At 38.0% G+C, this 16011-nt stretch overlaps 1 protein-coding gene across 1 annotated transcript in view; it reads left to right on the forward strand.

The window, feature by feature from the left end:
- Positions 1 to 14844: 14844 nt before the first annotated feature.
- Positions 14845 to 16011, forward strand: part of FRK (fyn related Src family tyrosine kinase) — a 48341-nt gene continuing 47174 nt past the window's right edge. The window contains exon 1 of the mRNA XM_066179368.1: positions 14845 to 15640. Coding sequence (XP_066035465.1) covers positions 15210 to 15640 — 431 coding nt within the window. The 5' untranslated portion in view covers positions 14845 to 15209. The remainder of the gene's footprint in view (positions 15641 to 16011) is intronic.

The raw sequence follows: 16011 nt of genomic DNA on the forward strand, positions 1-16011 counted from the left end.
GCGGCGCTTCCTGCGGAGCCGCGCGGGGCAGAGCGGAGCGGGGCCCGCGGAACACCCTCGGCCCGCCCCACCCCGGCAGGACCGCCCTCACCTGCGGCACAGCCCCTCGGCGGGCCCGGGCATGGAGGGGCGGGCGCAGGGATGGAGGGGCGGGCGCAGGGAGGCTGGCCGGAGGCGTGTCCAAGCGCTCGGATTCGAAAAACACACTTGCCGCTGCGGCTTTGTGTGCTTGGCAGCAGGCGTGGGAACGGGAGGCACCTACTCGTCTGGCAAACGCCAGTCTTCGGGGCGTGCTTGTTGGGGAGGACTGGTGACCAGGGAGCTGGCGGGGAACAGGAGTCAGCCTTGGTTAGTGACAGGACAGTCGGTACCACACCTCAAGGCCCCTACCGGGGACAATTAGCATACGTAAGTAGAAAAACACTACTTACTACTTCATTATGCATCCTCAGCACGTTTGCGATGACACCAGGCTGTGTGGTGCAGTCAACTCGCTGGAGGGAAGGGATGTCATCCAGAGGGACCTTGGCAGGCTTGAGAGGTGGGACTGTGCAAACCTCATGAAGTTCAGCAAGACCTAGATCAAGGTCCTGTACCTGGGTCAGGACAATCCCAAGTGCAGGCTGGACACAGAGCAGCTCTGACCTGGGGGGGTAAATGGTGGAGGAGAAGTTCGACATGACCCGGCAATGTGCACTTCCAGCCCAGAAAGCCAACTGCGTCCTGGGATGCATCAAAAGAAATATGGGCAGCAGGGCGAGGGAGTGGATTTTTCCCATCTACCCGCTCCTGTTATGTCCAGCTCTGGGGCCCCCAACAACAGAAAGATGTGCACCTGCTGGAGTGAGTCCTGAGGAGGGTCACAATGTAATCAGAAGACTGGAGCATCTCTTTTATGAAGACAGGCTGAGAGAGCTGGGGTTGTTCAGCCTGGGAAAGAGAAGGCTTCTAAGAGACCTTAGAGCAGCCTTCCAGTACCTAAAGGAACTTATAGAAAAGCTGAAGAGGGATTTTCCACAAAGGCATGTAATGGTTGCACAAGGGCTTTAAACTGAGGCTAGGTTTGGATTAGATGTAAGGAAGAAATTCTTTCCTATGAGGGTGATGAGGCACTGGAACAGGTTGCCCAAAGAAGTTGTGGATGCCCCATCCCACGAATAGTCAAGGGTTAGGTTGGATGGGGCCCCAAACAGCCTAGTGGAAGGTGTCCTTGTTCATGGGGGGGGGGGGAGGGAGGGGGTGTTGGAACCCAATGATCTTAAAGATCACCTCCAAGGCAAACCATTTTATGATTCTATGTATCAATGTCCCTGCAGGGTGTACTGTGTACAGTAAACCACACTCTGCTGTGAATTTGGCTGTGGAGAAACCAAAATTCCATAGGTAATTCCATAGCTACCTTAATTTATTGACAGTTTTGATAATCAGAAAAAAAAAAAAAAGAATAACATCAAGAACAGTACAGTCTGTGTCCAGAATACATAAACAAATGAGGCTTTGATAGGTATCTTTTGGATAAATAATGCAGTAGTGCAATTAGAAAGAAAGTGCTGTCTGAGAGAAAGTACTGTATTTGGAGAAAGGGAAACAGATGAGAGTTGCATTGAGGTAGTCTTGTTCTCAGTGGTTGAACTTGAATATAGCTGAGGCTGGACTCAGGATACTAAAACAACTGGGCTTGACAGCCCTGTTTGAAGGACCTCCTTATTCTTCTCTCAGTAGACCAATGACACCATCAAAACTTTGTTTTGATTCACAAAATATGAAGAATTCTAGTTCAATATATAGTAAATAAATATGTTTTCTTTTAAAATTCTTGTATGGATATAAATAGAATAGTATAAAAGATATTTGGATTGAGAGCAATTGTTAAAAAAAACATTTAATACAAGTCATCTTTTCCAGTGTTGGCTACATGTGCACAGCTGTAAGTGCTGTGCTTTGTAGGTGGATAAGTTGGAGTTCATAACCATAGCAGTGTGCAGCAGAAATCTTGATTATATCAAATTATGATTTGAGTTTTGCAGGATGACTCAATGATACTTTGGTATTACAGAGAAAAACACTTTTGAAAACACATTCAAGTATTAAATAGTTACAATTTTCTTATATATTAAGAAATACAATGTATTTATATATTAAGAGGCAGTTAGCTATGTTCAGGTAGATGCAGATGGGAGAAATTTAATAGCATGCATCACATGCATTTAAAAATTCCACAGAGAAGTTCAGTATCAGATTAGGAAATGAACTAGACGGGAAAATATATTGAAACTTGGAATAAAATTCAAAAATGCAAGTAGTAGGACAGGATGAACATTTAAGGTGTCAGAGCAAGATAGAAATACATTACATAATTTTACCAAGGCCCATTGTACAGCAGCTTCTTTCAAAGGTTCTCAGAATCTCCCACAGACGTTAAGATACTTTCTAATGCTGCTGTGTATGTATATATATACATACCATATATTATATACTCACACCATACATTATATATGTTTACATACCATAAATTATGTATAATGATACATACATGTGTTTTAGACATATATTAAAGAAATACATATATGCCTAAATACATAAAAATTAACATGTGTGAAACCTGAGCATACAAAAAAGGTACATCCAAGACCCCACACACAACAGGAGTAGTAACTATCCAGATGAGGCAGCAGCCTGGGAACTCAGAGCCCAGGACATTTTACCTTCATAAAGCTGCTCACTTCAGAAAACTCAGAGCAAATTCCTGTCCCACTGAAGTTGATGGCCACAATTTTGATTGACTTCAGAAGGTCCAAAAGGTCACCCACAGTCAGTGTTTAATGCTATTCTCACATAAAGTTTGTCTGTCTTGCAGATTATATCAGTACAACTATCTTATTCCAGTTACTTTTTTTTTTTTTTTTTTTTTTTTTTTTTTTTTTTTTTTTTTTTTTTTTTCTCCCCCCCCTGAAAAGGATTCAGGTAACTTCCCAGATAGTGTTTAGGTTATGGCATTTAAAAGGTATAATTTTTCCTCGTTATGCCAATAAACATTTTATACAAAATCTCACCAAAAAAACAACTTGACACACTGAAGTGTTGAAACATCTGATAGATATTGAAAATTATGTATTCATTGACAGAATCATAGGATGGTTTGGGTTAAAAGATCATCTAGTCCAACCCGCTGGTCACTGTATTCACTATCAACTGAATGTAATCTTGAACATCCAGATTTTGTGAATGCTGCACAATTATATTGATAGCAATGACAAGCTATCATAGAATTTACAATGCAGAAGTACTATCATACTTGCCTTAAACCACTTTATGGAATGAACAATACTCACCTGTGGAGGGATTCAGCAAGTTAAATTTCAGGTACACGAAGCTGAAGATTAAATCAGAAGTTTGACAACAAGAAATAGAGAAAATACTAATGAAGAGAATTGGTTTTCAGTTCTGGGGAAAGAGAAGATAAATGAGAGAATAATGCTTTATCTTCAGTAGTTGCAGCACAAGCCTGGTAATAGTCTTGGCAGTCTACTTTCAGCACATATACACCATATTTTATTTCTTTTTCTTTTATCTTAAAAGTATTTTGTCTCTCAGTTTCTTTCAGATGATTTTTTTAAAGCATACTGACATCTCATTCTAAGGCCTTTCTCAGAAAGGAGCTGCCTTTAATGAAAATCATCTGCAAAAACTGAAGAACCTTAGTGTGTTTACAGCATTCTTTCAGCCCTGTCCTTCAGCTTTGATGGCGTCATGAGACACTCAGAGATGTCCACACAACTGAGGTTGAACTGTTGGGCTATCAGGTCCTAACTGAATTTCTTTTAGGTTGCTCCATGGTTAATTTATGCTTCACAATAATTTCTTTTAAGTTGTAAATATGTGGTAATTGGCAAATTGGAAAAATCAGATCCTGTCCTAGTAGAGGAAATTTCTAACTGGTCACTCTGTAGGAGATAGAATTGCTTGTGGTGTGGCACTCCTGAAGACCAGCATTTCTCAGGCTGGGGCTGCAAGGCTGCCTGGAGGAACATTCCCTCTCCTGTGGCACAGACACCCATGGAACCAGGAGGAGAGGGTAGTGGCTTCTGCACACCCTCAGCATCTTAATGTTTAGCAACCTGCAGGAAACGTGTGAAGTGGGTGATTTGATGTGTCAAAGCCTTTTAGAAATATGGAAAAGGAGCATTTTGGTTTCCATCGTGCCTCATCATGCCTGCTTTTCCAGGCTCCTAGCACCAGGTAGCTTTAGAGCACAAGAGCGTACTAACGTGCCCTGGAGAGCAAAAGGGACATAACTGGGTGTGGTAAGGCTTGAGAACCGTGACAAAATCCTAGCTGTCACAGAGAAGTTGAAGGCCTCTGAGCAAGACAAGTAGTGCAGCTCCTGGCTTTCTTTGTCCTTAAGAGGGCAGCAGTACAATACATTGGAGCATCCCTCTGAGTTAGCTGAGAGCCATCTGCGCCTTAGTCTATTTCACTTCCCTTAAACTTCGTGTCTCTTGTCCTTAGACTGTGTAAGTTGACTTTGTCCCAGCTATGCAGCTGTAGCTGTTCGTCTACTTTGGCAAGGGTTACAAGGCTTTTTAGTTTTTTTTTTTTTTTTTTTTTTTTTTTTTTTTTTTTTTTAAAAAAAAAAAAAAGGAGGGGCCCTCACTGTTACGGAAGAGTATGCAACGACGATATGTGAAAATAAGAATTTTAACAAATACAGATCTTTTTCATTTTAGACAAGGAACACTTTCTTACGCAGAAGTAAGGTCAGAATATTCTAGATTTTTCTCTGTTGGTTTTAAAACCAAATGAAAATACTTTTGGAGTAACATTTGTCAAACCAAAAAGTGTTGGGATTTGGGTTTTTTTTAATATATATTTTTTTAACATCCTGCTAAGAGATGAGCCTCAGGTTTGCACCTGGTTTAGCTTTTAACCCATGAAGCTGTTCAGTGCACAGGTATAAGAGCGCCTTATAGCCTGGCGTCCCCACCCTGAAGCATCCTATGATATTTCAATGGGATTCTTCATGCATTTAAACAAGATTGTTTGGTTTGAGTCCTTGATTTTAGGTTTAAGACACTAAGAAGGAAACATTTGTTTAGGAACCATCACCAGAATAAGCTCAGGATATACAGAAGTAGGGCTATGACTTACTACAGAGTGATACTTTAGGAGACATAGGTCTAGCAACACTAATTTATTTTAAGGGTAAGGTGTATCTCTGCAAAACAGTGAAATCTGTCAAGAATATATTTTCTCTGATAAGCAGTCTCTAGGATTCTTTAGTAGACTTTTAAAAGTTGAACAAAGTACTATATAATCTTCAAGGCCTCCCTCTGTGGCACACAGGATACCTTGTTAGTATGTAGAGAAGCTTGATGAATATGCTTAAGTATTGATTAGGATTTAAGATTCGATTAAATTCCAGTGATTTCAGAAGTTTTACTGTTTATTGAGTTGTTTCGGTGCCTTTTTATATGGTACAAAATATTGATGCATCCACTTTCTAGTGGAATTACACACATAAGATTTATGGTGTCCTGCTGGGATTAGAACATCTGATTATATCTGGCACCTCAGTACTATATTCCCTACATTCTAACTCGCCAGCACAGAATTGAGATTCAGGATACTAAAGAGACAAGATTCCCAAAACTAAACCCAATAGTTCATCAAACGGTTAAACAGACAGTAATCCATGAGGTGCTCAGAGTCTCTCAAAAGCCTTCTTACTGTCCTTATCATCTCTCTCAGATCTTGTAATCTACCTTAGGCTGTTCCCACACAACATGAAAGAAGGAAATGAAAATCAATTTTTTTTTGTCAGAATGATTAATAACCAAGACTGATTGCTGGACCCTTAGTGAATATATATTTTAAAACTCTGCATAGTTGTTTAAAGGTACTTGGAAAGATTTTTCTTTTTGACCTGGATGAATGTTATGTTTAGTCAAAAGAAATTGCACTAGAAATACAGACTTTTGGGGAAACAATACTTCCAAAGTAACCTTTTTGTATTTAATAGTGAGAGAAGAGTGCAATTTCTGTGATCTCTGGGACACTGCCTTATTTTTCCTGTTTGTTTTTTCTTTTCTTGTTATTTTTTTACCTACTGTTATTTTATGCTTAAAATGTTAAGCATAAAATACAGGGGACTGCTCAGTTCTCAGTCCTCATTTCCCATTCATTCGTGGTGTATTCAAGATCAGATAATTTAAATTGCTTATGGCATCAATTTCTTCTTAAGTTAAACAGGAAATGTCTAATTCAGACATTCTGAAGATTTCTGAGTTGTCCAAGTAGTTTACAGGCTTACATTTCAAGCCTGACATTTGCTGGTTATTGCATTAAAAAAAAAAAAAAAAATCTAGTGTATTCCAATACCCAATCTGCACAAAAGAACAGGGCTATTGAACAGCTGGTGGGAAATGCCACAACTATAACACTGCAAACTTGAAGATAACAGAACTAGGAAAGACTTAACAACAGCCATCTTCTGCCCTGGGACAGGATCAATCCAACTGCAAACATCCTTAAAAGTCAATTGTCTACTTCTTTAAAAGTACCCCCTTGAAAGAACCACTGGGGCAATTTCTTCCAGTGTTTAATAGTCCTTACATGCAAACCACAGAGTTTTCTCCCTCCCTTCATTTAAAAATGAAGTCTCTGTTGCTCTAATGCATCTTTTTTTCTTGTGTTGTGTCCTGTTCCTATCCTAGTAGATGTGAGAAACACATCATTATGCACCAGACTTCCATCTATTTGAAGGCTGCTTCTATGTTTTCCCACAGAATCCTTTTGTTTAATTGTTTAGGTTCCTTAAAGGCTGAGTGGTTTTGAGCCTGCTTATCTTGGTTCTCAATCTGGATGATATTCATTCATTGCTCCATTTTCAAATTGGTCATTATCAAATTTTCTGGAATACAGGATCAAAAACTGGGCATGTTGCTCTAGTTTTGGTTTTACTAGGACTGAGTACAGAAAAAATGTAACCCACTGTAACATAAAACAGAAATCTGTGCTTTAAGACTAACATAGTTACTAAATTAATTACAATCGTTACTATGTTAAGATTTTCAAGATCAAATTTTACCCTATTGCTATGATGACTAGAGATCAATTTTTTCCTTCTTTAACTATAAATCCTCTTTCTTAAGGAGCATTTGATCTTCTATTCAATACATATTTTTTTCTGTATGTGTTCACTGCTGATTATGATGAGAGTGATACTCCTTGGGGCTGCAATAACAAAAAGCTTATATTAATGCTTATAAATCTGAAATATAAGAGCTTATTTTGAATAGTAATTGTATTTGATGTTTACTGTTCTGCTTCTGCCTCTAGAGGGTGTCTAGTAGTGGTCTGATAGAAGGATAAAAAAAAAAGTATACTACATTTTGATAAGAAGGAGGTGATGAAGAGGAATGTATAGTAAGCATCAAGAAGAGTCCATCATCCTGATATAACTGTTTAAATATATGTACTCTGTTTCTTTGTATGTCAGTGAAGCAGGTCAGAGCAACTTCTTCTCTTTTTAGGAAAACTGCCTGTCTGCACTTAGCTACCGTCATGTTCTTGACAGGGAGAGAGACAATTCTGATGAGGTTTAAAGCTGTGGAAGCAAAGACAAAGGAATGTGAATTTGGGAAAATATTTCAGAGAAAGAAGGTGAAATGTTTTGTCTACAACAACAAAATTCTGTATCAGAAGTCCTTACTGAAAGTGAGTATCAGCAAAGATGCTGGCTTCCTATCACCTTTCCCTGTGTTTACAAAGATCATGTCTTGCATGTCGGGTAAATGCTTTGTACAGCATCTCATTGTGCAGCTGTGAAAGACACGCAGCAGAAAGAAAAGAGGAGGTAGGAAACTATACAGAAATTTTCTACATCTCTAGAGAGAGAAAAGAATACTGAAATAAAAGGAAAAGAAGAAGAGTAAGAAGATACATATTTGCAAGACAAGCTGCATCTGTTTGTGAAACTTTGGATTTTGAACACATAGAAAGAGGTCAGATAGATGCTGAAACACAGTAAAGAAATAACTTCATATACCACATTTTTACTTTTACAATAAACTTTTCTAAATATAAGTCAAAAACTGATTAAAAAATAATGATACCTGAACTAGGGGTAAAAAGGTAATCCTACTTTCTGTTTAACCAGTGAATATCTTGTCACTTCTTCATAGTAAGAGAAATGTGACTTTAAAATCTTTTATGCTGGATCAAATATAGAAATTGGTCATTTAAGTATTGATATTTGTTGACCCTCAGATTGTACCTATGTATTTGAAGATGGGTTGGGAAGATAATGTTCTTTAAATCAGTTGTGCCCTTGGCCATGGCTGCACTATGGTGTTTAAGATTATAGTTTCCAGAGTTCAACACATACCCTAGCTGCTACTTATTAACATAATTTTGAAGTATACCCCAGCTTTATAGCTTTCTTTTTGCCTATCCTTTCCTTTTCATGGGGAAAATATGTAGGTGCACTGAGGTTGCTGTGAGGCACTTTCAATTCCTTTCCCTCTGGTTTATAAAGACTTTTGGGTAATGTTCTTTATATGGCATTTCACTGTGAAAGGCAGATACAGCAGAAGGAAAACAGGAAGTAGAAAACTATTTAGAAAACATACAAGGAGAGAGACTCACCTAGTCAAGAAGGTGGGTTGACCATGCACAGGATTCATATAAGTCATAGAAACTGATTACAGAACTAGTCCTTTCCCTATAGAGAGATTTTAGCTATATAAAATGCTAATGCATGCACAATTCATGGAAATGAGTTTGTTTAAATATGATCTAGCAGGAAGAATAAAAGTAAGATGTAGTAGAGAGGGAGCTGCTGATGTCTTGTCCCTGAGTTCCGGTAACAGGGTGTGTAGAAATGGTTCAAAGTTGCACCAGGGGAGGTTCCAGCTGGATGTTAGGAAGCATTTCTTTACTGAGAGGGTGGTCAAATGCTGGAATGTCTTCCTAGAGAGGTAGTTGGCACTCCAAGCATGTCAGTGTTTAAGAAGTGTTTGGGCAATGTCCTTTAAAACATTCTTTAACTTTTGTCCAGTCTTGAAGTGGTCAGGCAGATGATTATTACAGGTCACCTCCAGCTGAACTGTTCTGTTCTGCTCTGTTCTGTTCTATTCTGAAATTAACCGCTAGTTTTTCTACTGGTTTTGCATGTCACATTTCAGTGATCTAAAGTAATCAATATGACGTGTTCCTTTTTATGGTATATCAATATATTCTAATAGTAAATTTCAGCTCTCTGTGAGATGCTGCCTTTTTGAGGTAGAGTGAAGGTCAGGAGAGAGTGCTGGTTTAATTTTTGGAAAAAAACCCTGAGCACTTTCACCACAGGTGAAACAATAAGTACAATACTTTGATACACTGCTCCTTTACATCCATTTCTTTTTGGACTTCTCTGCTTCTTTTGATGCAATTCCAACTTAAGATAAAAATGGTAAATCATGTTCACAAGTCATCTATGTCATAGTATGCAGAGTTTGATAGAGTTATGTGTGAAATGGTCTTGACCCATCATAAAATCTTCATAAATATATACACATTCTAAATTTAAAAACTACTCATAACAGGGTCAGATTTGGAATACATTTGCTTAAAAGAATGGCAAAGTCATGTTTGCTGATAATTCTTTGTCATCCACTTGCCATATTTCTTCCCACACAGAGATAAATTTGATTAGAAGTATTTTTCATGCCTTAGAGAGCTATAGCTCTTTGATTTTATTCAGAGGCTGCTTCATAGAAAGCAAATTAAGTTACAATTTTTAACACTGTGGACTGTATATCACTTAGAATAATGTACAGTGAAATGAAAAATAATGGTTGAGGTCTGGTCCCATTGCAGATAATGGCAAAACTCACATTAAGTTTGAGCAGAGTGGGATCTGTTTGTTTGAACAAATAGAGGAAGTCTCTATTCTGTCAAGCCTTGACAGAACATTATTCCTCTCTGTTAATTTGTTGTCAGATGTAGTGTGTTTCAGGCCCAAATTCGGCTAATAAATAAGCAACCCTCATCACCAAAGCACTTGAAAGTATACGTTTAATGTTTTCTAGGGTAGAGATGGATTACTGGATCAGCCTTATGGAAATAAATAGCCAGAGTTTTCTCATTACAAATGCAAAAAGATTTCAAGTTGGAAAATGCAGAATCAAGTATAACTCTACATCTTTGTGGATTTATGGTATAAGATAATAGACAAAACCAGGAAAGTGATTAATCAATAAGAGTAAACAATTTTGTCAAGGGCAAAATTATACACATAATTTATTTTCACTGAAAAAAAATGGCAATTTGCAAATTAGAGAAACAAAGTGGAAGTGCTGATTAAAAGGAATATAAAAAAAAGCTACAAAGTGGTAGTAAAGTGTTCCATTTTAATGTGCAAATGGAAAGAAATATAGCTGAAAAGACAGCTGTAATAAAAAAAATCACTGTGCTTTATTTTAGTTTGTTACCTTAAAAAAAACTACACAACTTTAAACTGGTTAGTCATTTAAATTATTCCCCAGGAACAGATTCAAAGCAATATGCTTTTGATTTTCTGCTAACTTCTTTAAAGATCACATTATTTGAATATTTTACTTTGCTGAAAGGTCTGACTTGCTTTGTCATAATGCATTATGAATTTTTTTTTTTAAGCAAGGTAATAATGTCAAATATTTAAACTAACACATTAAATGCAGCAGTATAGCTTCTGGCTTTAAAAAGATTATACAGTATGGAAAGTGATGCTACAGGCATCATAGATTATTTGATTACAATTCTTGTATTTTACACCTTAATTTCTCATTTCCCTACATGAAGTATTTTCTTTTTACAGAATTCAATGCCATTATGAAGGAAAATGTTTCTGTTGTGGTCTCATTAAGAAAAGCCACTCTCCTTTTCAATTTCTAATTTAAACTGACTCATATTTCATAACAATACTGTTGATGGATATTGCCTAGGAATAATTTTTTTTTTACCCCAGTAGAGCACTGTTCAGACTGCAATTCTTCTCTGCATGATGTAGGGAAATAGTTTGCAGTACTGATGATACGTCGTGTGTGAAACTGAGTCTCAGTGATGTTCACTCCTTGTCTCTGAAATATGAACCAGCAATTTGTGTGTTGAAGGAGGGTTCATTTTTTCTGAAACTCTCAAATTTTATGTCATTATGCCAATAGTTCCATACAGAGCACATACAAACCAATCATTGTAGGAAATATGTGTAATGAGAACTCATACAAAATAATTTTTGAAGGCATGGAACACAAATAGAACTTACATCAAAACAAGGCTTTTGAAATGTTGTGGATTCAAATCTTATCTGTACTTATTTTATACAACTTAGTCTGATACCTTAATTCATGCAGAACAGGACCTGAATCTAAGATCACTTCAATTAATGTCAGTGTTGCAGATTAGTCTTGTACCAAGTTTACTAAAAGATGTAATGTTAACACATTATTCTTCTGTCCATTCAGTCAACTAAGAGAAATATGTTTCACCACCATGTTTAAACATGATTGTTTTGTAGAATAAGGCCTAAGGGATATTGACTCTAAGTTAATTAGAATTTGATTTAATGGATTTAGAGGACTTCAAATTAATCCTTTAAGCTGGAGTAAGACTCCTTGCAAGAGTCTTACTTACACTGGACTTTATAGGCAATATATAGAATATAGAAAGTAACTTCAGATATCTGTCGTCCTCAAACCTATAGCATCAGTGTGCACTCTTTTCTTTATGGAATAAGGAAATATACATTAAAAGCAATGGGAAATTACCTACCTTGAAGGGAGAAAGTACTGCTTGATTGAATAGATTTGCTCTCTTTTCTAAAGTTTAAGTTTATGTAGTCTTGTCAGATACAGCTTTTAAATGATCAATCTTTTTTTCAAGGTGTTGCATATTTTAAGAAATTACTTGCAATATTAGTGTTTGGCATTTTTTATAATATAGGGACCAGAATATTAAATTTCAGTATTCATACTGTAAATGTGCCATGCTGGTTATACTAAATTCATCTTTCTTGCTAGCTAGCACTGGCTGCAAGAATGAGGTGAGTTCTTTGTATCCTTCTTAAAGCACTTTTGCCAATAAAATTAATCAGTATCTCTGATTAAGTCTTTTACAGCCACTTTATTTCAAGTAGCTTATTTTTTTGCACAATGTCTGCTCTGATATTCAGACTCCAAAACAAATTAAATAAAGATACAGAAGGCCAAAAAGCAATGCAGAAGTGTTTGGCCTTCTTTTGCAAAAAAAGGAAAATACAGTGGTATGCAAGACAAAAGAAATAAGTTAAGCCAAGGAATAAGTAATACAAAGATTATTGTATTAAATTATTTGTAATACAAATGCAGAGGACTTGGACAACAGTTTATATTGAAAAGCCCCTGATTATACATGATTACCCTCATTTGTTCCAAACTGTGAATATGAAAATCAGGATTATGGGATTTATCAGATTTTATTTTTTTCTGTAAAACCAGCAAGAACATTTTTATTACATGCTAATTTTCCTTTCTTGCCTGTGATAAAATTATATAGTCTCTAAACCATTAGGAGTACTTCTTTATTTTCAGAAATGCAGTGAATCCTCAATAAAATCACCAGCATGGCAACAAAGACCCTTGCAGAAGCTGCTGCGGTGTGGCCACCACAGCTCACTTACTGTCCTGTCCCACATGGGATAGGAAATCTGCTTAGTGGTTCTCAGCAACTCCAATCTTCTCTCTTTTTGAGAAATCTTTTAAATCTGATTAATGAATTTAATGGCTATTTGTTAAAGTCTGCTTGGCTAATACATAGTACTGGTCCTGAAGATCAGGATGAAAAAAAAGAAAAGAATCTGATTTATGGTTATTGATCACTTCCAGAAAAAGTCTTTCTGTTCTACTAAAGCCAAGCAGGGACACAAATTGAGGGAGAAGATGAATTTAATGCCTGGAGCATTTTGAGATAAGGTAATCATATACATAACTATTTGTAGGCTTAAGCCCTGTTGTAGCTACAGTTATAAATACTTATCTGGTCTCAGTGGATGCAGTGTGATTTCTAATGTGTTTGTATATTTGTTCCTGTGTGTAAAGGTGGGACTTGATCCTGAAAATGGTTGTGCATTGTACAACTTGATTCTGGATGATGCAAATGGCTTTGTTGTCATGATGAAACTATTCTGGGCAGTTTGCAAAGCTTTGCCAGCAAAGCTAATGTCCAAATTGCCTGAACCAAAAACCATTACAGGAAAAGTCAATCAAATATGTAAACTGAAATTTTCCAGATTACTTAGTAGTAGTTTCTAATACTCTCTGCTTTCAGTAAATGTAGATAATTCTTTAAACAAGACTAATGTAAGTAGTTTCTTTATCAATACAGGTTTTTCTTTCATTTGGACAGTGTTATCTACACCAAGGAAAAGTAAATATCTCTTGGATATCTGTGTTCTTATTATTATGTGGTAATAATTGCTGTGAAAAATCATCTCCAGTGGTGCTTCAGAAACTAAGTAAGATTATCATAATCTGCAAAATCTGCATACCTTTTTTCATCACACCATAAAGAAGATGAGGTTTAGTGATGATTTGATGTGTATGATACTTCCTCCTTTATTTAATTTCTTTTGCAGCATTGCAGAAGTGTGTGTAAGCAGTTCCCCATTCCTCTTCAGTGGAGATGCACCTGATATTAACATTATCACTTTCAATGGAGGAATCTTTTAGTCATCCCACAGTCCCTAGTTCATCAGTAGCCTTCTGCCTCTGCCACTGGTTTCCTTGTTTAAATGAATGAGAGACATGATGAAAGCAAGTGACTTTGGTTTCTGTTATTTAGTTGTTTTCTTTCTAGTAAAGTAAAACCACAGAAGTCAGCAACTCTAAATAGAACTGAGAGATGTAACTTGGGAAAACAGCATCAAATTTCTGACAAAAAAAAAAAAAAAGGGACTCAGGTTTTTTAATCATCAGGACGTTATAGGTCTGTGTGTGAGTTTTAAATGATCTCAATAAATAGACTCTGAACTGTAAGAGTTTGTCTCTTACTGAAATGCCACCACTGTGTTCAGACAGGCTAGTGCTGTATCTTCTGTGCTTCCTGCTCCAGCCATTCTGTGGTTGTGGCTGAGGTGATTTCCAGGAGTTACCAAGCTTGGGTTGCCCTGCTGCCATATGGCAGTGAACCCTTCAGCCTACTTGGCCACAGCAGTATCCAGGCACACATGCTTGGTCTGTATGCTGGGCTAGAGATGTATTAGAAATGGGAATATACTGGTCAGTGCTGTGTCATTGGTTACATGGTGACTGGACAAACAGCCATTATTTTTATATAGGGTTGATTTAATTAGCCAGCCACCTAGAGAAATGCTTTTTGGCTAGTGCCTTGGTTTCCTTAAAGTGCAGAATAAGGAATGCCTTAAAATATATTACTTTATTGCTGTAAGCCATATTTGGTTTTCCTTGTAAAAAGTGCCCATCCCAGCTGAATAAAAAAGTAAAAATAAAAAAAGCCAGAGGGTTGGTTTGTGGGGCTGGTACTTGGTGGGAAATGTGCCCGGGTGTGAGTGAGGGCAGGAGCCACAGGTGCACTCTCAATGAGGGCGTCTGCCAGTCTCAGGCAAGCAAAGACTGTGAACCAAATCCAGTACAAACCAGGAAACAAAAAGAAATATTCATTCAAGCTGTCCACGTCAGACTGCTGAGGAAGCAGGCAGGTCAGTTTGGTTAATCATTGCCAAGATAGACATTCACCACTGATCATATGACCAGACCACATCTGAGATAAGAAAACACCCATCCCGAGCAGAAGGAATGGAAAAGCCTCCCTTATTTACATGTTCTGGCTTTATTGTTTTGCTGTAACAGAGGAGGCTCCACACTTTGCTGTTGTTCTCAGAGCTCAGCCCAGCACAGCTGTTGTGTTGCTTTCCTGTTCTGAAGAGGAAGTGAAAAATTCCCTCCACACATGTGTTGGCACTTGAATTCTTAGGTTTCACTCCCTGATTAGGAGCTGTCTGTAATGAGCTCTCTGTGGGACCCAGAGAGGAGCTTCCAGCTTGCCAGGAGTTGTTTCATTTTGTGCCACAGGAGAAGCAGGAGAAGTCCACAAAAAGCTAAGATGTGGATGGTGCAAAAATTGGTCTAAGGGTCTTGCAACCAGGAAAAGCAAAAGAAAAGCAGAGGCAGAGGAAGCAACAAAGAATCAGGATGGGAAACTTCTGCCGGAAGCACTGTCCCTGTTTGGAGCCTTACCTCCCCTGCTTATTCTTTGGGAGAGACGGTGAGCAGGAAGACAAAGGAGGCCAGGTCTTTGCCAACCTCGCTGTGGTAAAACCAGACCTCCAAGCAGGACAGAAGGACTTACAGGGTAAGATAAAAGAGAAACCTTTACCTCCACTGCCCGGCCAGCATCTAGCAAACATTTGCAACTTTGTGGCTCTGTTTGACTACGACGCTCGCACTGAGGATGACTTGAGCTTCCAAGCTGGGGAGAAGCTGCAAGTGCTGAATGCATCCCATGAGGGATGGTGGTATGCCAAGCTCCTCCTGCCAGAGGGGTCAGTCTGTCCTGGCCGCAAGCTCACAGGCTACATCCCTGCCAACTACATAGCTGCTGACCAGAGCATCGAAGCTGAGCCGTGAGTAACCCACGTTGTGTGAAATGAGACTCTTTTCTGTTTTGTTAAATGGGTTTGGGGCAGGAGGTCACAGCCTTTTCTCTTGTTTCTTCTTCTTTCTCCCTGCCACACTCAACCTCCAGTGGTCCCAGAGATCGTAGCACTAGTTGGCATGTGCAAGGAAAAGACACAGTGGTCACAGAAATGTATATTACCAAAGGCAGAGTGTGGAGGGGTTTTATTTTGTTTTAAATAATTTCCTTCTGTGATATACACTAGTGAGTTGTTTAAAAACCATCTGGGAAGATCAAGTTGGTTACTGCTGTGATGGTTCATTATTTTTATTTGTATAAGAGTAAGTGTGTGTCAGATGATACTCAGAGAGGAGAAAT

The sequence above is a fragment of the Chamaea fasciata genome, unplaced genomic scaffold, assembly GCF_029207755.1.
Source record: "Chamaea fasciata isolate MVZ Bird 193981 ecotype frontalis unplaced genomic scaffold, bChaFas1.0.hap1 SCAF_3, whole genome shotgun sequence".
In the NCBI taxonomy this organism is placed as follows: Eukaryota; Metazoa; Chordata; class Aves; order Passeriformes; family Sylviidae; genus Chamaea; species Chamaea fasciata.